General features: G+C 45.3%; 1 protein-coding gene across 8 annotated transcripts; it reads right to left on the bottom strand.

The window, feature by feature from the left end:
* Positions 1–522: 522 nt before the first annotated feature.
* Positions 523–23,810, bottom strand: STRADA (STE20 related adaptor alpha). 8 transcript variants are annotated; one of them, XM_079797695.1, is made up of 14 exons: positions 23,676–23,810; positions 22,368–22,539; positions 18,396–18,475; positions 16,395–16,452; positions 14,186–14,214; positions 8,286–8,388; positions 7,736–7,857; positions 6,132–6,240; positions 5,891–6,014; positions 4,165–4,336; positions 3,587–3,691; positions 2,278–2,519; positions 1,938–1,980; positions 523–1,664 (listed from the first exon to the last, which is right to left on the bottom strand). In XM_079797695.1, exons 3-14 carry the CDS (start codon positions 18,429–18,431, stop codon positions 1,512–1,514), a joined length of 1,296 nt encoding a protein of 431 aa, XP_079653821.1. In that variant the 5' UTR covers positions 18,432–18,475; positions 22,368–22,539; positions 23,676–23,810; the 3' UTR covers positions 523–1,511. The 8 variants fall into 8 exon arrangements, with proteins under 8 accessions (XP_079653821.1, XP_079653815.1, XP_079653814.1 ...); XM_079797688.1 differs by lacking the exons at positions 14,186–14,214; positions 16,395–16,452 and having other exon boundaries at positions 526–1,664; XM_079797690.1 differs by lacking the exons at positions 14,186–14,214; positions 16,395–16,452 and having other exon boundaries at positions 526–1,664; positions 18,420–18,475.
* Positions 23,811–24,100: the final 290 nt, after the last annotated feature.

Raw genomic sequence — 24,100 nt, 5'->3', positions numbered from 1 at the left:
GACCTCCTCACACACTCCATTTCAGGCCTCCCCACCCCACCGCATGGTTGAGGTCATTCCTTCACATCCATCCCGGTAACTGCCAAAGGAAGAGGTTTTTTTCTTTTTTAAACTGATGTTACCATAGCAGAGGAAAGGGAGAGCATTTGATGCTGCAAAGCGGCTTCAGGGAAGAGGGAGGGGCGCTTCCGTAATCTGACATTTGAAGGGCCTCACCCAGTGCAGGGCACCTCACCCCTGAGGGGCTGGCAGGGGGAAGGTGCCCGGCTGGTGCACATGCAGGCTGAGAAGCACCCTGAAAACCCAGGTTAGAATCACCCCCTGGCCCGGCCTCTCTGGCTGCCAGCCAGGATGACAGGGCAGGGGGCTGGGCTGGTTCTTGGGTTACCTGCTCTTTGGGTATTAGTTCCAGTGGTAAGGAGACACCGCAAGGCATGTTACAAAATAACCCCTCCACCTCCTTCCCTGCCAAAGGTGAGCGTCCTTAGTCTGGACTCCTGGTGGTCCTCCCTCGGAGGGGCTGGTCTCCAGCACCTAGTCCTTTCCAGCCCAGGAGTGCTCAGATGGCCACAGGCTAAAATGAACAGTCTCTAATTTTCAGGTAGTTAAGAGACAAAAATCTATTATGGGTTGTAAAAAAAACTGGTGTGTTGTGAGGCTGTCGACTAATGAAAAGTCACAGCTGTGCTTCCGCTCTCGATGGCAGGGCCCCGGGTGGAATGAGACGTGTCTCAGCCTGTATGGGCAACACACCACGACGCACTCCCCAATGGGTTCTCTGAAAATTTTAATTTGTTCTGACAATAAAACTAACACGGTGTAAGGACTGAAGGCCTCTGGCTAGGCAAGACATTAGGACCCTTGAGAGAGAGCACCAAGGCAGCGGCAGGGGGCGGAGACGGACTCTTGTGGGAAAGGAACGCACGACACAGGAACTACGGAGGAAGGGCCCAACGATAACAAGGGCCCGGACCAACTGCCCTAGCCTCCACCTGGTGCCTAAAAAGAAAAACACACCCTTCCCCCCAGTTGTTAGGGAGAGGTCCGAGGGGAGGGGGCACAGGTTGCTTATTGCTTGCCTCTCCATGGGCCCACAGGATCTGGGAACACTGGAAAAGAATGGAATTTGGCTGGTAGGAGAGCATGAGTGGGAAGAGGAAGTCACACAGTTCTCTGTGTCAATGAGTCAAAACCCTGGACTTGAACTTCAGCCCCCAGGGCCAGGATAGCATCTCTTCCTTCTGAAGAGGTCATTGAACTCCCAGGACTGGGAATATCCGCTTTCTGGCCAGTCCGGATCCCTGGTTGGTGTCTCAGAAGCCTTGGAGCAGTAAAGAAAAGTTTCTCTCCGGGAATTTCTTTCCCCACCAGCAAGCAGGCAACTCTCCTGGCAGAAAAGTCCTTTCTACCCAATCTGCACCCCGGAGGGTGGGAATGTGGCCAGCCCTCGGGCAGGGCCCCGGAGGCTCATGTCCCTCCCGTGCTGGAAAATGTGCACCTTCTTCAGAGGCTCAGAACTCCCAGTCGTCCACCTCCAGCTCTTCCAGGTTTGTTACCAGGCCGAAGATCCCACTGTGACCCTGAGACTGGCTGCCCTCAAAACTGGTGATGGGGGTGACAGGCCGAAGTAACTCAGGCAAAGCCTCTGAGGCTCGTCGCTTGATCTGGAGGAGGAAAGGTGGGGGCGGGGGGGGGGGTGATCCTGCTGCTCTGGTCCCAGGACATCCTGAGGCAAGGAACCATGGCCCGTGGAGATGGGCCTTTGGAGTCAAGAGCTTCTCTAAGAGGAAGGAGCAGCACCTTTAAGGGGCTTCAGAAATGGTCATTTCTCTGATTCAAAGGGAGGAGAAGAGAATGCTAAAGACCCCAAAGCTAAGGGTGTTGGGGGAGTCAGAACCATAGGAAGAAAACGGAGCCTCAGCAAAGTGCTACTGTACCTGCTTGAAAAAAGAATGGCTCAGGAGGGTGCTGGCACTTGGTCTGCAGAGAAAGGGGAAGAGAGACCAGCATCACCCTGTGCCCCAGATTTCCAAAATCCTGCTGCTTACACCTCACCCTCAAGTGCCCCTCTGCTTCCTCCCTCAGCGCAGCCAGCAAAGCAGCCAGAGCTACATAGCCTGGCTTCTTTGCAAACCCTCAGGCCGACCCCTCTGGCTGTGGGGGCTTGGACTCCTCCCCGAACCCAGACCCTTACAGGACAGATGCACCCTCTCAAACCCTTAACCCCCAGAGCCCACCTGCTCCCTGGAAAGCCCAACCCCAGCCCAGCGGAAATACCTGACATCCGGGTTGCGCTGAAGGCACTGCTCCACAAAGTGGTGGAAGTGGGAGGAGAAGGTGCGGTGGTAGGGGTGGGATAGCGAGTCTCCGTTGGAGGTCCTGGGGGTGCTGGTGGCCAGGCTGTCACTCAGGCCAGAGTTGGCCACTGAGCGCGAGGTGCTCATGGTCAGCTCCTCGGCGGGGATGGTGCTGGTGTCCAGCAGGCAGGGAACTGTGCCGTTGAGCTTCTCCAGCAGCATCTGCGGGGGAGAGACCAGGACTGGGCTGGAGGCTGGGAGACCTATAGAGTTTCTTCACAAATACACTTTTCCCCAAATACACAAGTGATTTGGGGGGAGTACGGAAAAGACAGAAGTAGAATAAGTAACTTTTCCTAAGGAATGCTTGGCAGCCACACCCTAGCTAGGCCAAGTTTTTGCGGAGGGCCAGCAAAAAAGGGCCCCCTTCAACGTGGCTGCAAGGAAGGCGCTCACAGTCTCCTGTTTATAGGCATCAGATCCTTTTAACTGTAGAGCCCTCACCCTGGGGTGAAGGCAGCAGCTGGCAGGCTGTCTTTGAAGCACAGCCCCAATTTGCCAAGCCCAGGTGGGTCTGATGGGGCCCATTAGCAGCAGCTGCAGCACCACATCCTGGGCTGACGCTGCGGCAGGCTGCACAGGAGGAGCACACCCAGGAACAGGCCAAGCTTGGACAGCTGTTTGAAAGCCCTCAGACTCAGCACATGTGAAACCCACCCCATCTCGGAGATCTCTGTCTAAGACCCTGTTCTCGTTCCAGGTACCGGGGACCCAGGCAATCTGCCTCAGTGACCCAAGACCACTTCTTGGACTTGGTAAAGCCTGGCTTGATAGGCCTCTTCCCTGGGTCTACCTCCCAAGGGTTGACTATGCCCCTGGCTGGGTATGCCTAGGAGAGGCCAAAGGCAGTTATTGTAAGTGGCATGAAGAGAGGTCTGAGAATTCTGAATTCCACGTATATTTATCAGGGTAGGAGGACAACGTATTTTATAAATTTATAGACGTGTGAGCTTGACTTACACATTTTAAAGGCACCTGGTCAGTGGGCCTCCTTTTGCACCCGTTGCAGGCCCTGCAGTTGTTAGCAGTGGGCCTGCTCCTGAGCTCCCCTCCCCTGGTCTCCATTTGCACAGCAGTTACCACACAGAAGCAAACGTTACACAACCATCTCCCTGGGTGGGGCTCTTTCACCCGAGTACCTCTGGCCGGATCCTGAGTGTGGTGGGTAATCAACAAGCATCTGTGGAAGGCAGGCAGGCAAGAAGGAAAGCACTGGGGTGCAGGCTCACCTGGGTGGCAGGCATATCCTTAAAGGGGACATGGCCGTTGGCCAGCTCACAAGCTGTGATTCCCACACTGTAGATGTCAGACTTGGCATCATAACCCTGCAGATTCTAAGTCAGGAGGAAAAAGCCACATATCACTCCATTTGTAGCCTTGGTCATTATTCTTAGAGGAAGAACGGGGTGGAGCTATCACTGAGGAGAGGGCAGAATGCTTCTCCCCAAATCAGGGCCAGCTGCGAAGACTCTCCTTGCCTACACCACGAAGAGCAGCTGCTAGTTGAGAAGGAAGGACTGTTTGAAATAAGCAGCCGGAAGTGTGAGCCCCAGGCTCCAGCTTAGTACAGGGATGGAGAGAGCACCAAATGCTCACTTCCCACAAGATGCGGAGATCTCTGAAGGGAGTGGAAATAGCGTGAAGCAGTTTGGGACCCCACAGCGGGGTACCTACTAGTACTTCATCATTGCCATGCGAGGGGCCTTCCAGGTCTACCTGCCAACAGGAAAGCCTCACTCCAGGAGCCCTTACTGCACTCGGAGGCAGAGAGCACCCCCTCCCAGGCTCCTGGGGACCCAGTACAGACCTGCTGGAGGACCTCCGGGCTGAGCCAAGGCAGAACCTTGATACTGTACTTGGGAAAATCGTGGACCACCCGCTGCCGCTGCCCGTGGCTGATCATGCTGAGGTTGCTGCGTAAACCAGACAGGTAGACCTTCCCTTCCATGGAGATCAGAATGTGGCTGGCTTTGACACTCCTGTGGGGGTGAGGGGAGGCAAGTGGTGGGAGGAGGGTGTCACAGGACAGCAGGAGCCCTTCACACTGCAAACCTTTGGTCTTTACACACTAGATCCAGTCAGCTCTCTCCCCGGCAGCGTGTGTGTGTATTATACGTGCATATACATATTATATACACAAATACATACTTTTGTGAAAAGTTTCAAACATTCCCCCAAAAGAAAAAATAAGCATGACCCCACTTACACATCACCAAATTTTTGTTAAAGTTCTCTTTTATGCTCACAGATCACTGCTTCCCCCACCACCTGCTACTACTGACCTGTACTTTTCGTTTGTTCTTGTAAAGTGTATCATGGTTTTGTTTGCATATATGTTCAATTTACCTAATGCTACTGTGATATGAATCCCATTCTTCCTTTTCCTCTCAGTGCTGAATTTTTGAGATCCATTCATGCTGCCATCTGGGGTGGGGTCTGACACTTTTACTCATCCATTCTTCCAGCAAGGGACACTCCCACTGTCTCCCCCGTGAAGATGAAGTGATGTTGCACACAGGTCCCGGATGGGCCTGTGTGAGGTTTCTTTGGAGTGCACACGAGGCAGCACTGATGGTTCTGGTTCCCAGTGACCCTGACTGGCTGTGTCGGGCCGTCGTCTTCCACTATACAGACAGGCGAACCCACCGCCTCACCGCTCTGGGCCTCCCCCAGCCTCCAAGTATGCCAGTGCCTGGTATGTAAACTCACATCCTCCTGTTTTACTTTTCTGGTTATTGCTCATATGGCTCTTAGCCTTTGGGCTTCCTCTTTTATAAACCTCATATCCTTCAGTCATTTTTCTATTGTTTTGCTATCCTTTTCTTGGTGATTCACAAGATTGCCTTGCTACTAACAACCTGTGTGTTTTAGACAAAGCTGACATCTCCCATGCTGTCACCCAGAGAACAGGTCTACTTACCGAACAGGTTTTAACTTCGTTTAAGGTGTCCTTTATTGGAGAGAAATCCTTAATCTTGATATAATCAAACTCACCAATTTTTGGTCTTATGTTTTGTGCTTCTAAAACATTTAGAAGTTCTAAATATTTCCTTACATTTCCTTCTAAGTCTGTAGTTTCACATCGACATAAGGTCTTTCTTTAATCTGTCTGAAGGGCTCCTTTGTATGGGGGGTTAGGTAGGGGTCCCGTTTTATTATCTTCCCTACAGTGAGCCGCTCTCCTGACGCCATCTACTAAGCATTCTGTCTTCTCCCCAGCCTCTCAGCATAGGGCTGACTCTGGGATGCACACACCAGTTTGGGTGCCCCAAGGAAGAAGGGGGACAGACAGGTGCAGTGGTCCACCTCAGATGTTCCTCTCACTCAGTCAGTACTCAGGGCCAAGCTGCTCAGTGAAGAGCAAGTCAGCAGCTCCTGCACCGACACGCTGGATGCTCTGCCCACCAGCTCAGAGGCAAGGGCAGAATCCCACGTCTGGCCTCTCTAACTTCAGTCAACCTTCCAGTGTTTACTTGAGGGCTCCGGGCACTGATCCCCGCTCCTGTGAAGGGTGAATAGGCCTAAGAATGCACCTGTGTACATATCCCATGTGGTGGATGTAGTCAAGGGCCTTGAGCACCCCCTGCAGGATGTAAGCAATGGCCAGTTCATTCATGCCATCCATGAAGTGAGTACAGATGAGATCCTTTGCAGAACCTGAAGAACAGAATTATGGGGAAGTAGGGAAGGGTAACAGAGAAAAAATACAGCACGTAAGCCAGCTGGCAATAGATTCTTAGAATCCCCCTCTGCTGGGAGCCCTTTCCCACTCACCGTATGCCATGAATGGCGTGACAACCCACAGCTCATTGTCTGCAATAAAGGTGGCTCGATAGGGCAGGATATTGGGATGACTGAAGAGTTTAGACACATGAAGCTCTCCCTGAAACCAATGGTAACTGAAGTCAAAATCAAGGGGCACAAGGAATGACACTCAGCAGGAAGGTGGCAGCATGAATAAGATGGATGCTCTTCTGAGAGTCCTGGGAGCAGCAGGAGCCTCAGCAGGTGCCCTCTGGAGTGAGAGACACCTGGCTCTGCTCTCTCTGCCAGCTCCTGCCTATATTTGGCTCTGCCAGCCAATGAGAGGGCCTCCAGAAACAATTCCCGCCAACCGGGGAATTGCTAATAGCAGTTCCCCACCACGGAGGCAATGAAAACAAACTGTTGATTGAAAATTTCTGAAGTCCTAAGCTTAGCTCAACTTCAAGGGCCAAGGCACAGAACTCCTCTTTAAGATAGAAAAACAAGAAATGTCTTCTTATTGTTAAGGAGAAGGTTGTAGGCAAGGGAAGAAAGCATTAAAGAACGACAACTACTAAACATTGGAAGCTATTTCTCCAGCTAACCTCAGATTAAGAGATCCCTTCCTTAGAAGCAGCTATAGAATGTGTCAGACCGCCCTGGCTGGTTTTGCTCAGTGGATAGAGCGTCGGCCTGCGGACTCGAGGGTCCTGGGTTCGATTCCGGTCAAGGGCATGTACCTTGGTTGCAGGCGCAACCCAGGTGGGGAATGTGCAGGAGGCAGCTGATTGATGTTTTAAAAAAAAAAGAGGAAGAAGAAAAGAATGTGTCAGACCTACAAAATTTTAAAATAAATTTGGACAAAAGATGTTAAAAAAAAATGGACAAGAGGACTATAGAAACTCTAGGGTCCTGGCCTGTGGAATGTGAGCTAAGGCCAAATAGACAGTACCTCCCGCCTGTCCATTGCTCTATAGAATAAGAATCTGGAAGTCCATCGTGCTCTAGAACAAAGTCAGATATGTATGTTTTTTCCCAAATAACTCAGTCAGGACTGACTTTCTGTCACATCCTCAGATCCGCAAAACTGCTCCGAGCCTGTGGACCAGGATTACAGCACCATTAGATGAGCATGATTTCAGAAGAGCATTGTACACGAAGAAGGGAAAGGGTGCAACTACCTGTACTGAAAATACACTGACCCAGGCCCGGAATCGAAGGAGTTCTCAGGGCAAGCCTTCATCAGCCAAGGAGAATTCGGTCCCCAGTCAGTTATTAGACCTCTGGTCTCTCCAGTTAAATGAGAGGGCAGCTACTTGCCTCTCCAATAGAAAGGAACCTCAGGCAAATAGGGTGCTAAAAGCAGGAGAGTGGCCTAGCCTCTCTGATTAATAAATAAATGAGGCAGGAAGGAGTCCTTGTAGAAGAGGGGAATATAGATTGGGCTGGGCAGCATTACGGATCCTTAGTGCCAAATGCCCAAGGTTCTTCACTGAGAGCTTCCGTAGCTGATCGACTTGGCCTGCCTTCATTTCCTGCCAGCTGCTTTCAGAAGATGGAGGTAAGAGATGCCTTGTAATTACTACTGGAGCAAAGAGCCCACCCTCCAAGTGTCACATCACATTTTTTTTTACCTGCAAGAACGTCACCATCTCATTGGAACAAGCTTCTAGGTTAATCCTTCGTACCGTCACATACTCTCCCGTTGGTTTGTACCTTGCTAGATTCACTGTCATCAGGTCCTCAAATCCTTTGCCTAAAAGAACAGAGGAATGCCATAAGCAAGGTCAACAACAGCAAAGGTTTTCTTCTTCCTTCAAGAACCTTGATTTCAAAAGAAAATGCAAGTTAAAACTTGCACTACTGTTACTTTCGTGGCTGACAGTTCTTGATTCTTCTCCTAGTAGTTCCTTCTCAGCCAACCATTCTGACTGACTCTGGCCCAGGACACCAGAAGTGTTCAGCCAAAAAGAAAAAAGTATAAGAGCTCCTTTCCTGGGAACATGATCTCCTTTCCCATACTTGGAGAAACAAAACCCAAGAAGACCCAACAAAGCCAGTTCTGTCACCACTGTCCTTCCTCTAAGTAGCCGACAGCCTCAGGCACACATTCATGGCAATGCGGGGAAGCTGCAGCCGCCCGCCCCCTGGAGCTCCAAGGTCTTGGCAGTCCCTGGACATTACCTATAATGGTGAGTAGCTCATAGCACCCTCCCTCCGGCAGAAAGCTACTCATGATCTCCTGCTTGGAGAAGGATGCTATCGACTCTGAGCTTGCCTCATTGGTCTAAAGAAAAAGAAAACTCGGTTAATAAGAGAAAATTGGGGGTGGGATGGGAGTGGAGAGGTGGTAATTCAGACCCACGAGGAGACTGGCATCTAAACAAGCAGAAATTCTGGCTCTGGTGCCAGCACTCTTTGATGAGGAATGTAAAGTAAAACATCAGGTGTTCGATGTAGCACTATCCACAAATGTAGGTGGGGGACAAGGGCCAGTAACAGCCAGCTGTTGATTTGCTTGTCCTTCCAACAACTGGCTCATTTGCTAAGAACTATAAATTTCTTTAAAAATTTTTTAAAGTGTTTTTCTGTTACCGTTGACATCCAATAGTATATTAGTTTCAGGTACATAGCATAGTGAACATGATGAAATTCCTACTTGGGGGAAGGATGTCTGGAGAAAGACACATTTACAGAAGAGAAAGGGGAAGGAGAGATGGGAGGTTCTCTTGAGTTTCCTGCTGCATTAGGGTCCTATTTTTAAGGTCCTGACTATAAGATCCCAAAGATCCAACGCTAAACCTTGTTATAGAGAAAATGTGGCCATAAGAAGCCCTCTCTCTAGCAAACCAAGACCTCAAACCAATCAGTCCCTCAGACATTTCCAAGGGAAGCAAGAAAACAGTTAACACACTGGGCTGCGGGCAAGAGATGGAGCTGTCAGGTCTCAGTTATCATCCCAGGCAGCAAAAGTAACCTACTCCTCATTCCTGCCCATTCATACTGCAAATGACGCTGGATCCCAGCCATTTAGGATGTGGACATCACACCACTGGACTTTGAGGTACTGAAGGAAAGCGCCCAGCAAAATACATGGCAGACTAACAGCTCTTCCTTCAGTTTAATGGGTTCAGTTTCCTTCTTCCAGACCTAAATGTATTTGTATGACCGAAGGACTGTGTATTTTTCTCTCTGAGTATTTTCCTTTCTTTTGGATCCTCTTTCTTTGGATGTGTGTCTAACTGAAATGGAGAGCCTCAGGCCAGCTCAGATTTCGTATGCGGACCTCTAGTCAGGAAAAGGTCTTTGTGAACTATGAAAGGCCCTTGGCTCAGTGCTAACCAGAAGAGTGTGAGCTGAGAATGTTCTAATATGGCAAGAGCTCCTTGTTGGGGATCCCTGATGTTTCAAGTGCACCTGGTTTCAAAACAGTTGATGCTGCCAATAAAAAAGAAACTAAGTGGGGTTCTGCCTCCTGCACCACTTACACTGACAGTAGAGGAACCTAGTCAAGCAAAATTGAGCTTAATCAGCAGATTATTATTCTAATTTAATCCATTTCTACATTCCTAAGATTCATCCATGTTGTTGTATTTAGCCTGTGGTACACCCATGCTATGTAATGTTCATCTTGGGGACATAGCTCAATTTATCCATTCCAATGTTGATGGGCTTTTTGGGTAGTTTTTCAGTTCTGCTACTCTGAACTGTGCTACTAGAAAAATCTGCATGTGTCTCCTGTTCATATATGCAAGAGTTCCTCTAAAGCTTATACCTAGGAGTGGAAATGCTGGGTCACAGAGTATATGAACAATCGACTCTGCGAGATAATGCCAAATTGTTTTCCAAAAATGGTTATACTAATATACACTCCCACCAGCAATGTATGCATGTTCTTGTTGATCCATCTTTTCCTCCCCAACACTTGTATTCAGACTTAATTTTTGCCATTCTCATTGTGGGTTTGATTTACATTTCCCTGATTGCTAATGAAGTTGAACATCTTTTTTTGTATTTATTGGCCATGTGGGTTTCTCCAAGGTGAAAGTGCTTCTTTCTGTCTCTTGTCCATTTTTCTACTGAGTTGTTTTAATGTAGGATTTCCCCAAAGTTTACACGTCCAATTAAGTTAGCAAATGCAGCACATTCTCTCATGGAGAACCACCAGGCATACCTACATATTCAAGGCTCTGAGAAGTCCTGTAGTAAGGAAACTTGTTCAACTTTGTTCAGCCTAACACTTCCCAAAGGTACTTGTCCACAGAACCCTTTTGTGCCTAACATCTGTTAAATGTTGGGAAAGATAATTTGGGAAAGGCTACTTTAAGTAAAACCTATGGTGTAACACAAAGACCATAGGCTTAGGGGCCAGCCAGAGGCAGAACTTGAACTCAGGTCTATCACATGTTCTGTGACCCTGGGTAAGTCACTCTACTCTCATGGCATCTCCACTGTCTCATCAGTGGAGTAATTACCACTTCATAGTGTTGTTGTGACAATGAAATGAGATACAATAAGTAAAGAGTCTAGCACTGCCTGGTTTTCAATAAATGTGAATTCTGTTCTTCTCCTCCCTCTTTGGTGTCTGCTTTTTGGTCACTCTCCTGCTCAACAAATAAGACGGAACAGAGAAAACAGAGAATCCTAAGCAGAGCTTGATCAACAGTTAAGGTTGGTTTGATTTTGGTTTTTACACTTACGTTTTACCTGTGTTTTCAAATGTTCTGAAATCAAATTCTAGGATCATTTAATAGCCACTGTAGCTTCTTGAAACTACTTTGTCTTCAGAACAATCTGCAGATACTGGTTACTGCATGCTGGGTGCCTCACACAGGCAAGAGAGATATAAATGGAGTAGCGATTTGAGCAAAAAGCTTAAACCAAAAGCTCTGAAATGACCTCTCCCATTTTATTTAGCATTTATGAGCTGCACACTAAGTTATTCTTGAAGAATCCCATCTTTTTACCATTATACCTCTAACCGCCTGCTCATAGTCTTGCTCTGCAAGTCCTGTGCTCTCAAGTATCAATCTACTCCTCAATTAAATCAGCACCTCCGGTTAACATGAATCCAGGGCATTGCTTTCAGACCCAGCTCCCTCCTTTGGCCTTTGAGTACCCACGTGTTGGACCCTCCCTGCTTCTAGGACCTCACGCCAAAGCACCCTCCCTGACTCATTACACCTATTGCACCAGCTGTCCTACCCCTGCCCCTGCTGTTTTCTCATGGCTGGTTGCTCCTTATTACTGAGGTCTTGACTTAAATGTCATTTATTCATTGAATACTCTGTCCAGCTAAAGCAAAATAGGCTCCTAGTCACTTTGTTATCTTGCTTTCCTTTCTTCATAGTAGGAATCACTGCAGTTTATTTACCTATCGCCCGTCTCTCTACTAGGATGCAGGCTCCACGCAGGCATGGACCTGGTCTGTCTTGCTCACTGATGTATTATTCCCCAACACCTACAACAATGCAGGCATTGTCTATGGAGAGCCTCAGGCCAGCTCCTATTTCTTATGCTGGTCAAATACAACAATGCTGGAACACACTTAAAAAAATCATTTAAACAATGTTTGAACTGAGGAGGTTTTCTGCCCATGACCTCATCATTCCCACCGGCTGGAAAGGAGAGCAGGGTAAAGGGGCCAGCCAGTTCCATTGGAGACAGGGTTCAATATAAGGACCTATGCTGGAAATGCCAGCCCTCATATAACACGTCCACTAGGGGCACGTTATAGATCAGAACCTGTACCTGCATGTGAGAAAGTACAGCAGGTCCTCAAAGAACATTGTTTCATTCAGTGTTGTTTCGTTATAACATTGATGAGATGCTGTACGAACTTAACTCTTGTGTTTATCAATTAGCCTATGGTAATGCTTTGTTTCTCTTAAAGTTGCAGAAGCTATTGACAATGTTAAGTGAGGACCTACTGTACTGCATATGTTAGCAGGTAACAATATGGTCCCAACGAGAACAAATCTAGGGCTACTTTCAAGTTCTTCTCTGATCTCCAGGCAAACTCCTTAATGTTTTTCTAATTTGAAAGAGACTACAAAGTACAGCTGGAGTCCTCAGATTAAAATATTTATTACATACGTTTAAATAACTCCCTTTGGAAAACGATAGATAGATACTTTTTTATTACCCAAGTCCCTGTTCCTTGCTAGGAGTGCATATAAAACAACTGCTACACTACACTCTAAAGACACACACTTGTTGAGTCTAGGTAGGGAATGATTCATTAAACTACTGATGTGAATAGTTAATAACTTGACAAATATTTGTACTATCTTTGTTGACTATAGAAAACTGCTCAAAGTGTTCGTTTTAGAAATAAAATTCTGTAGATGCTGGAATCTGAGTTCTTGGGCAATCTGCAATGGCATGAAATGAACCAGCCTCGTGGTTGCTGTGGTCCCTCGACCGCTCTCCCCAGCCCACTGGAGACGGCACTGCACTGAGGCTTTCTACTTTGTGGAGGTCCTCTAGGTTTGAGCGCCGAGAGAAAGCAAACTTTACTTAGGAAAACAAAGGCGGTATTTTGAAAGGAAGAGGTCTGGTCTGATATTGCCTCATTATGTTGTTTCAGATTTAGAAAAGGTCAAAATTCAGATGAAAAGGATGAAATACTTAGTCCATTTTCTTTAAACACAGCACGGCATGGGTTTATTCGTGTAATGCATAATCTCAAGTTGCCTAGAGAAAGAAACTGATTCTAGCAAAACCTAGTCTTATTTCCCCCATCATGAAAAGCAATTTTTTCATTTTGAAACATTTAAAAAATACATAAGCTACTGATATCCAGAAATGACCATAACATAACTTTGTTTAAAGAGTTCAGAACAAAATACAACACAGCACACAAAAGACAATACTGCTACCAAATGAACACATTCAATCACAGGTTTCACACAGGATAGCTTTTTGGTGTAACATCAGCAGCTGTGAAAATATAAATATTATATATAATTGGCACTGCATTCTGGAAAAATACCTAATTGAGCTATAGAAAACATGTTTGGTCTCCTGACTGGAAAATATTTGGATCTGAGAGAGAGGTGCTTACCCCTAGCTAGCAGACTAAGTAAGCATAGCCAAAGCTTTACTCAAAATTCCTAGTCAACATCATCATCCTACATTTGACCGGGGCTGCTTGCAAAGGTGCACATGTCTGTCATCTGGAAAGAGTAGGAAGTCGCCCTGGCTGGTGTGGCTCAGTTGGTTGGAATGTCGTTCCGTGCATCTAAAGGTTGCAGGTTTGATTCCTGGTCAGGGTACATGCCTGGATTGCAGGCTTGGCCCTTGGTCGAGGCTCGTGTGAGAGGCAGCCGATCGATGTTTCTCTCTCCCTCTTCCTCTCCCTTCCTCTCTTTCTAGAATCAATAAAAATAAATAAATAAATGAAAGAAAGAGTAGGAAGTCTATTTAGAAAAGGCTTCTCACCATCTCTCTGATTCACATTATCAAAAATAGCTCAGTGCTCCATGTGCACTGGGTGTTATTTCCTCAGGTAAAGTAAGCTAGGACAGTTGGAAGCAGCGCAAGTCTTGTAGCTTTAGCTAATAATAAAAAATGCATTTTCTGTTTTATAGTTTTTAATTTTGGGTTTTGTTTTTCAGGTAGGAGATTTGAGGTCTTGCCTTACAATCTAGACAGGGATCAATGTCATCTCTGTGGACTAACATCTATTATTAATAAACTAAGGATGGAAAATGTAATACCACTAGCCACTAAAAGGTAACCACCTTTCAGATTGTTGAAACGTTCTCCTTTTCTGGAGGGGTGGCGGGCGACTGGGAGGGTTAGGAAGGGGAGGAGACCTTAATCCCGAGGAGAGAGGCAAAAAGTGCCTGAGATTTATTTATTTTTTCCGTTTTCTTTTTTTTTCTTCCGTTTTCAAAGTCTACATCAAAATCTTTCCAGGGTGAAACCTGAATCTCTACAAGTGAAAGAATTACACTTAAAATAAAGCTCAATGACAGATAAGCAGAAACATAAAATGATAAGCCAACAAAACACATGAATTTCCACAAAAGTCATCTCCATGCAGCAGCCACAGTGGTAGAGCCTAGGAAGTCACTTACTTTTCTCCGAGTGTCACCCGGAGGCTGCTCTGGAGTAGAGAAATGGGTTGTTGGCATTTTGTTTTTTAGTAGAAGACACACCCACATTCAGAACAGCAACTATTGCACTTAGGACTACATTTATTAATAGAAAACACTTAAGAGTTACAGCGAAAAGTGTCTGCAGTGCTACATATAAACGCACACACACACACACACAGTAAAAAATGCTGCAGATAAGATGGGGTTTTAAAATGAATCTATGGCTTGACCAGGGAACTATTCTATGGGTATATTTTACTGAGTCTAACTCAACTGCTATAATTCTGGTCATACATTGACTTTTCATCAGCATATAATGTTACTTTCAGTACCTGGTTTCAGAGTCTAATACTGTGAACAAACAATTCATTATAAAGTTAGAGTGTTGGCTGGCTATTTTCCATGGAGTGCAGGACTAGAAAACAGGTTTTCTAAAAAAAAGTTTTAATACAGCAACATGTGCATGTGGACCATTACCCAATTAGATTCTCTAGTCAGACATTCTATTCAGAATGCAAATAGAGCAAAAGCTTTGGAGCCCTCTGATGCTTTTGGTGAAAACAAAGAAAGCAAAAGACAATTGAAACAACTTTCTGCTCTTAAAGTGGACAAATTATGTATCTGTGCTTTTGATTTTATCCATTCTGTAAAAGTGATTAAAAATAGTCAAAGCAAGATTTTTAACTCTAAAGTATTGGAATGCATTTCCAAATATCTTAAATTAGAAATTATAACATCCAACTGTACTAGAAGAGACTGGCTGCAGAGCCAATTAGCCTCAATTTATCAAAATAATATATATGTATTTTTGCCTTGGACATCAGTTTTCTGGTACACAAATGGCAGGAGCAGTTACTTAAGATGGTCTGCCAAAGGTGACTAGATTAAAGGAAATCAAACCCAGTCTTCCAGAGTAGAGGGCAAATTCCAAGTTGTACAAAACTTGGTAACATACTTCATCAAGCTGTACACAACATACAGAAGAATCTCTTCACCCGCCTCAGATCAGAGACCAGGGAACTGTCAAAAGATAGCCAGCGACCCTATACCGAAACCAAAATCCATAAATTCAATTCACACACACTGGAATATTTTAAACTAATTGATTATACACTGGATTCCCAATTCCATTTCCATCAATGCCAGTGTTTACTTTTAAACCATTGTATTCCCATTAATGATGGGAAGAAATTGAGAATAGGACCAGAATGTAGTATTTCTGTTCCGTTAGCCTTTCCTTTATTGTACAGCTAATTTTTGTTCTTTATAAGGAACACAAAAATAACTCCTCATTTTTCTGAACTCTCATTTATCTAAAACACAATCCTTTGACAAAGTTGATGAAAAATACTGCTCCAGAAGTTTGTTGAGTGGCATTAGGGAAAATAAATTCATAGGTATCCCCTAGTAACTAACAAGTTTGAGTTTTCAATTACTTAGGCCTATTGGAGGTATTCTGGATCAGTCACCCAATGCATTCAATCTGATAACCTGTTTCTTTAGCTACAGATGCCAAAGAGAGTATCTTGGTGTTTAGACACAAAGAATGCGGCCCTACTACTATTATTTTTATAGAAAAGTATTTTATTTACTGTAAATTAAGGTCACAGTTCCCCAAATGGCTCAATTTGAAAATAGCCAAAGGAAAATGCCTTGCCTGTTAAATCTCCAGTTGCAAACCTAACTTACTTCTGAAATCAGCATTTAGGTTTTCCAATAAGAGGTTAATATTTTTGTCCTGATGGATTTTTTCCTTAGTTCTCTTAAGTCTCATAATTTCTACAATGAAAAGATGAGTCAACTAGACTGATCAGTAAAAACAGAACTTTCATACCATTGCTACCTTCGTCCTAACTATAATTTTACTTTTAAAATCTTCAAAGCTAGCAACTTTTAAACACTTACATTTTCCTTTAAGAATATATATTTCAATTGGACAAATACTTAGAAGAAATACATTTGCGTTTGAGTAAATACTGGCTTTCTAATAATCAACACAGGCTAATGACAACTGCCAGATTAGTCCTCAAGTTTTTGGGGAACCATGGATTCAAAAGGAGCCAAATAAATATAGCAACTATAGTGTACACTTTCCCTTAGAATTGTTAATTTCTGTGAATTGATTTAGTCAACAAAAGAGCAGTGAGATTTATCCTAAAGTGATGGCTAAATGCCATACTGTACTTACCTCCAAATAGTTCCAAATCTCTTAAGCCCTCAACAATGAACTTTTCCGACACCCACCGCTAAAGAGGAAAACCCCAAAGAGAATTAGTATTTCTTCCAAACCACAAAACATTAGCTATCAGCCATTAGAGAGACACACAAAACACAACTACAAAAACAGAATCATGCATTACAGTTAAGATACATTTCTATGGAAAAGTTTTGAAAAGAATCTTGGCTTTAACAGCAGAAAACAATAGATGAATTCCTTACTCTATTCCTCTTTGCCTAATTTGATGAATCATTCTTTAATCTGTCAGACAGAAAAACCCAGTACTGGCTCTGATAATGAAGAATATTTTTCTCCGTTCTATATATAAAACAACCTTTTGGATCCATCTTACTCATTCCATGGCTACCTATTACAGATGCTCAGGACCATGAATGCCAATTTGAAAATTACTACTAGAATTCACAATATAGAATATAGGGATGAAACAGAAGTTTTTCACAAGCCTCTATTAGTTTGTAAAAGAAAATTGCAAGCTGCATATCCTTCATCCATTAGGATCTCTAAAGTCATCGCTGCTTACATTTGCTACCAAATGCTACCCCTTTACAAGGATGGAACTAGCATGACCAATCTATGGTTCACTTTACTGGCCTATTTCAACCAAGTATTGGGTTTCCACATACTGATCAGTGGTCTGGTTTCACCTGTATCACACTGGGTTGAAACAGAAAAGAAGCTCACATTTAAAAGCAATGGAATCAAGGTTGTATTTCACATAAGGACTGGTGTTAAAGTTTGGCTTGGATACATTCTTTCCACTGGAGAGAATCTGTTTTTCCTCTCGGCTGACAGTGAAGCTTACTCTTTACAATGTAAATTGTTCTTATATATATAAACATAAGAAAAAAGATTAAGCAATGCCCCAACCGGTTTGGCTCAGTGGATAGAGCGTTGGCCTGCGGACTCAAGGGTCCCAGGTTCGATTCCGGTCAAGGGCATGTACCTTGGTTGCAGGCACATCCCCAGTGGGGAATGTGCAGGAGGCAGCTGATCGATGTTTCTCTCTCATCAATGTTTCTAACTCTCTATCCCTCTCCCTTCATCTCTGTAAAAAAATCAATAAAATATATTTAAAAAAAAATAGAGACTACGACGAAGCTTTAAAAAAAAAAAAGATTAAGCAACATTCAGAAATAAACTGCATAATATGAATTATAAATTGGAACTGTAACATCATTCTCTCTCCTTCTCCAAATTAGATTTTTTTCCTAATTAAAAAACATAACACTATCAATTAAAAAACACTTGATATAAAAAATCACATGCACTGTGCCACAAGATAGTTAGTAAAAATAAACTAACACTTTAATATTTAAAGAAAGTGATATACTCATAATGTATCATAGTAGCATTTATACATTGTTGCAAGATTTTAAAATAATTACTATTGCATTCAGAAATTAAATACTTGACAAAAAATAAAATATACTCTTTTATGAAATCATGGTAGCTTATAAAGAGGCTAAATCCAGTATTCATTCTCAAGGTCATTTTAGCTGGTGAAGTTTTCAGGTATAATAAAATTTTTCACGTTAAGAAAGTTTTCAGTTAAAACCTATGATTGTATTTAGAAAAAAGTGTTCCAAGGATTACAATTTGATACTGATTTTTCAAACACACAAACTCGCTGAAAATACATAGGAAATGGGCAGATCGTTAGTGGTTACATACCTACACTTTTAACTCATTTAATGTTGAATGACGGATATTCACAAAATACACCACCTTGTTTCTTCTCTATCAGACAAGCTAGTGGGTGTATTCTGTGTCTCTGGTCAGCCTCTGCCTGCAAGCTCTTTTCTCCGGAGTGGAGGCTGCGATACCTGCTTTACTTCCCACATCCCTCACTTCTGCATGATTCTGAACGTCACATAACAAACCACCTACGGTACTGCCACTTTGCTCTTCAGAAAATAAAAACAGTAAAGACAGAAGAATAGAAACACTCACCCTAATTCGCTCTGGTTTACTTACAAGAAAAGACATGAGTTCCGAATGTGTAGGCCTATTTCAATTTCAAAAATTTAAACCTAAAAGGAAAATAAAAACAAGTTGAGTTAGTCAAACCTCCTTTTGTAGAAATATCGTTTGATGAATAAAAACTTACTGCAAATCTACCATTTAAAGCACTGTACTAAACCTATAAATTGTAGATTACAAAGATTTGCTTAGAGAAACTTTCAGTGACAATCGACCTGGATGTACTTTGGCCAAGTACAATCTGAAATACTGCAACCTCTATAAGAAAGAAATTTATTATATGGTTTTCTTCTTTAATGTTTAAACTTCTCTTGGCTCAATCACCACTGAATCCTTCCCAGAAGTAATTATCTTCTATTCATGTGTCTGTTTAACATCATCATTTTTAAAAAAATTTTAATATTTTTATTAATTTTTTTACAGAGAGAGAGGAAGGGAGAGGGCAAGAGAGAGAGAAACATCGATGTGAGAACGAAATATTGATTGGCTGCCTCCTGCATGCCCCCTACCGGGGATCAAGCCTGTGCAACGCAGGCATGTGCCTTGATCAGGAATCTAACCAGTAACCTTACTTTCGGTGCATGGGATGAAGCCCAACCAACTGAGCCACACCAGCCAGGACTCATCTTCATTCTTAGTGTGTATATGGCCATGATTTATCCATTTTAGACATTTATCTTCTAATTTCCTACCATGGTAGATGGAGATTAAGCTCTCCTGTGTCACCTTCTTGCACTCTACTTTCCTGCCTTCATTCTTCTGATGCAGTTCTGGCACAATTTTTTTTATTAAATCAGTAGTCCATGTTTACATTACTTTGACTATGCAAACATGGTTCGCAGCTGGGCAAACAGGTAAAGATGACCATGTCTTCTTTCTTTATAACCATTTAATAATTGCCTCCTTTTTTCACTCTCTTGGTTTCCCATGTAGCTATTAAGTTTTTCCAAATATTTCAACATCTCTGCTATTTGTCTTACCAATATATTTTTCCATATGCTCAAACTCCCCCGGAGAGTGCCTTCCAGGGCCCTGCATCCTCCTGCTGCAATCTGGACAGCTGCTTTCTAGCCCATCTGCACTTTTATATTTGATGAAATGTTCTTGTGTTATTTCTTTTTTGTTTTTGTTGTTAATCCTCACTCAAGGATATTTTTCCATTTATTTTTTTAGAGGGAATGGAAGAGAGGGAGGGCAGGGAGGGAGAGGGAGAAGAGAGGGGGAGAGAGAGAAACATTGATGTGAGAGAGACACATCAATTGGTTGTCCCCCGTTCAGGGATCAAACCTGCAACCTAGTTATGTGCCCTGACCGGAAATTGAACCTGCCACCTTTTGGTGTATGGGATGACGCTCCAACCAACTGAGCAACCCAGCTAGGGCAAATAGGTGTTTCTCTCTCTCTCCCTCTCTTCGACTCTATCTAAAATCAATGGAAAAAAATATCTTTAGGTGAGGGTTAACAAAAAAACAAACAAAACCTGTGGATGCCTGGCCCACCTTTAAAAATTTTAAATCAGGAGGTCTGGGGATGCACAAGTAGAAATGGGCAACTCCCTATGGAGTTCAGCAAAGACAAAGATTACTGGAGCAGAGGTGGATCTGTATAGTTTCATGAAGGGGTGGGGCTTGAGTGAATTCTAAGCATGAAATAGTATTAGCTATGGTCTGTTGCTTACTTTGTCTTGTCCAGAGGTGTATATATCTCCTAGTTTCTAGAACAGTGCCTACCACATAGCAGGCACACAGTAATATTGAATGACTGACCAAATGTGCTGAGAAGTGTGTCGGCACCTCATGGGAGGTAGTTAGAGAAGCAGAATTCCACATATATGAGAGCAATGAATAAGTGTTAAGTGCATGCTAGAGTATGGATTTTATTCAGCAGGCAGAAGAAAGTCACTGTAGGTTTTGAACAGAAAGGGGACAAACACAAAACGGTGGTCTAAGGTAGTGTCTCTCAAACTTTATTGTACATGCAAATCACTTGAGGATCTTGTTAAAATGCAGATTTTTACTCAGAAGGTCTGGTGGTTCTAACAAGCTCCTAGACGATGGTAATGTGCTGATCTGTGGACCATCACATTTGAGAAGCCTTGTTCTAAGGAACATAGAAGGAATATTAACCTGAAAAGGGATGGGAAGGGGGGGGTGGAGTGTAAAAATAACTGAGAAAGGAATGCCAGTTAGAATACAATTATAGTGGACCATATTTGTGGTGAAAGAGCCTCTGGTAGAGGGAATGTTAAGAAATTGACGGATAGGGGAGAAGAAAAATTAAATATATTTAGTTAGTAAGGACACCATAAGTTATCTAGCCCATCCTGCACCCTGTGGAGGAATAGCTTTTACAAACTCCTGGATATAAGGTTATCTAGCCTCTGCTTGAAAATACCCCAGGTAAGAGACTCACCACCTTATCCGGGAGCCCATCCTATCTGTGGACAACTCTGATGACTGAATTTTGTGTGTGAGCTCCAGTAACTGGGAAAAGAGTAGTGTGTCAACAACAAAACAGGAAAGCTCAGAGGTGAAAGTGGTTTTGGTGGAAAGATGAGTGCAACTTTTTAAATCATATTTCAATTGAGAAAAGTTACATATTCCAAGAGGAAATATATAGCATTCAGTTAGAAAAGTTAAAACTGATGCTCAACAGAGAGGTTAGAGATGGCTACGTGGAGTTCGGAGTTAGGAGCTAAAGCTATACAAGTGACAGGAATTCACTAACGGAGAAAATGGTGAGAGAAAAGCAGAAGGCTGGAAAGAGCCTTGGGGAAGGTCCATAGTGAGGACATGGCACTTGAAAGGCAGGGAGGAAATGGAGCCCAAAGGAAAAACTTTCAAGATCCTGCTTTCTGCCTGGCTGGTGTGGCTCAGTGATCGAGCATAGACCTATGAACCAGAAGGTCACAGTTCTATTCCCGATCAGGGCACATGCCCGGGTTGCGGGTTTGATCCCTAATGTGGGGCGTGCAGGAGGTAGCCAATCAATGATTCTCATCATTGATGTTTCTATCTCTCTCTCCTTCTCCCTTCCTCTCAGAAATCAATAAAAATATTTTTTAAAAAAGAAAGAAGAAACATCCTGCTCTCCCTTCAGAACAACCTTCCTCCCCCCAGACCTGCCCCTCTCAGTTGTCCGGTGCTACAGGAAGTCCTCCCTAACTCCCTTCCCACCTATGGTAGATGTTTGGCCTCTGTATTTTTAATATGTTTTTACCAGAGGCCTGATGCACGAAATTTGTGCACTGGAGGGGGGAGTCCCTCAGCCCGGCTGGTGCCCTCTCCCAGTCCGCGAGCCCTCGGGGGATGTCCTACTGACAACTTAGGCCCACTCCCCAGCTGGCAGTTGGACATCCTTAGCACTGCTGTGGAAGCAGGAGAGGCTCCCGCCACCACTGCTGGACTTGCCAGCCATGAGCCCGGATTCTGGCTGAGCGGTGCTCCCCCTGTGTGAGCACACTGACCACCAGAGGGCAGCTCCTGCATTGAGCATCTGCCCTCTGGTGGTCAGTGCGCATCATAGCAACCAGTTGTTTTGCCATTGGGTCAATTTGCATATTAGCCTTTTATTATATAGGATTATATAGGATTGATTTTAGACAGGGAGAGGGAGAGGTGGAAACATCAATCACCTGCCTCCTGCATGCCCCATAATGGGGATCAAGCTGGCAACCTAGGCATGTGCCCTGACTGGGAATTTAACCAGCGACCTTTTGGTGCATGGTCGATGCTCAAACCACTGAGCCACACAGGCCAGGCTGGCCTCTGTATTCAAACCTTACACCTATCACACTCTTAATTTCCTTGAGGGTAGGAAATAATCTTGTTCACTGTTGCATTTCCAGGGGCTACTGTGCCCAACACATAATATGGGCACTCCCATATCTGCTAACTTAATAACAGTAAGAATAAAAGCAGCAGACATTTATGGTGAACTTACTGTGTGCCAGAATCTGTGCTAAACGCTTCGCAGAGATCAGCTCACAATAAGTATTATCTTCCCTGTTTTATAGATCTGGAAATTAAGGCTCAGAGAGGTTCAACACCCAGAGTCACACAGGCAAGTGGTAGAGGACTGATTAGATCTGTTCCAATGCCTGCGCCCCAGAAACCTGTCAAGAGATGCCGGGGAGACCTGTCAAGACTGTGTGCGCAAAGGTATAAGGATGATTGAGAAGGCATCAACTGACCTGACAGTGTTGATGCCCAGGTGACAAATGGTATATAGCAAGGAGAATTCATTTATTCATTCCGCCCCCCTCCCTATTTATGGCACTGGTTTTCTAAACTTCCTCCCTGTCGGCGGTTACAACTATAAATACAGCATTTGAGCCACAAAACCTCTAAGAAACCTGGTCAAAGGGTGGGGGAGCCGATTTAACTAGCTCAGCCCCATAACTCATGGCGGAGGAGGCTCCTGGCCTGAGAGACAGGTAATCAGATAAGATTCGGTCTCTTCAACTCTTGGGTGTCTCTAGAACACATCAACCCACCCATGAAGCCCTGCCTAACGCCGCACAGACCTACTGGACGATGGTTCTATTTCAACAGCTGTTCGATAAGAAAGGGACCAGTTCGAACGGCTTCTCCTCTTTGGGGGATAAGGTGAGGATGTGTAAGGAGATCTTAGCGGAAGGCTGGGCCGAGAAGTTCGTCGCCCATCTCCTGAAAACTCGAACTGTTTGAGTTAACCACGCCCCTTCCCTCGCACTCACTTCCCATACCCCCGCCGCGATCTCCACCCCGAATCTCCACCCCGTGGGCACTGAAACCGACTTGGACGACAAGACCACCAGGAGCTCTTTGTTTTGGCTAAGTCGGGGGGTCACCTGAACCTCTGTGCTCAGAGCCTCCGCCCGCTGCCTGTCCAGCCTGGGAAGAGATGGGGATGCGGGCGAGGGGGCGGGAGAGGTAAGCACTCGGCTCTGCCGTCTCTAGGCTCGAGGAGGACACACTGAACCTGGGCCCCAAGTCCGCCCCCTGTACGTCAGGGGGGCAAGAAGGGGCGGGAACGCAGGCGCTCGCCTCTCCCGCCCGGTAACTCCGCTCCCGCGTCGCCCCGCCAGGCCCAAGCCTATTCTGCTCTCGGGATGCAACCGCTTACGGAGGGAACGGAGTTGGACTCGGCGAGAGGGGGCCCGGGATGGCCGGTCTGACCGAGGCCCGCCCTGAGGAGATGGGATCGGAGCCAGGGAGAGGATGGACTGATGATCCCTGGACCGCACCAGGCGGCCCGCCAGTCCGGTACCTGGTCCTGGAGTTCGCGAGCAGCCCGGATCGCGCCTCAGCTCCGCCTCCTTAGTTTATGGCCTCGCCACCGCCTGGCCGGTTGCTGGGAGGGAGGGACGCTACGTGCCATGCGCAGTAGAGGGGCCCCGGGAAAGCTGGAGCGCCCCGCCCCGCCCCGCCCCGCGCGGGTGGGGAAGCTCCGCCCCCCCCGCTCGGCCCACGCGGGTCGGAAGCTCCGCCTGGTTCCCTGGTCGCCTCGCTCGGGCCACCCCCAGCGGCTCCCGGGTGCGAGTTATCTCACTCCGCGCAGACCTGCCGGAGGGCATTCCGTCTCCAGCAGAAGGCACCCGAGTTCCCAGGTGGGTGGCAGCCACCGAGACCGAGCCTGTCGGTGGGGCCTGCGGGGTCGGACAAGGGCTCCCCAGAACCTGGTGCCACCGTAGC

This window comes from Cnephaeus nilssonii (assembly GCF_951640355.1).
Source record: "Cnephaeus nilssonii genome assembly, chromosome: 19".
NCBI classification, from domain to species: Eukaryota; Metazoa; Chordata; class Mammalia; order Chiroptera; family Vespertilionidae; genus Cnephaeus; species Cnephaeus nilssonii.
This window is presented reverse-complemented; position numbering and strand designations above follow the sequence as displayed.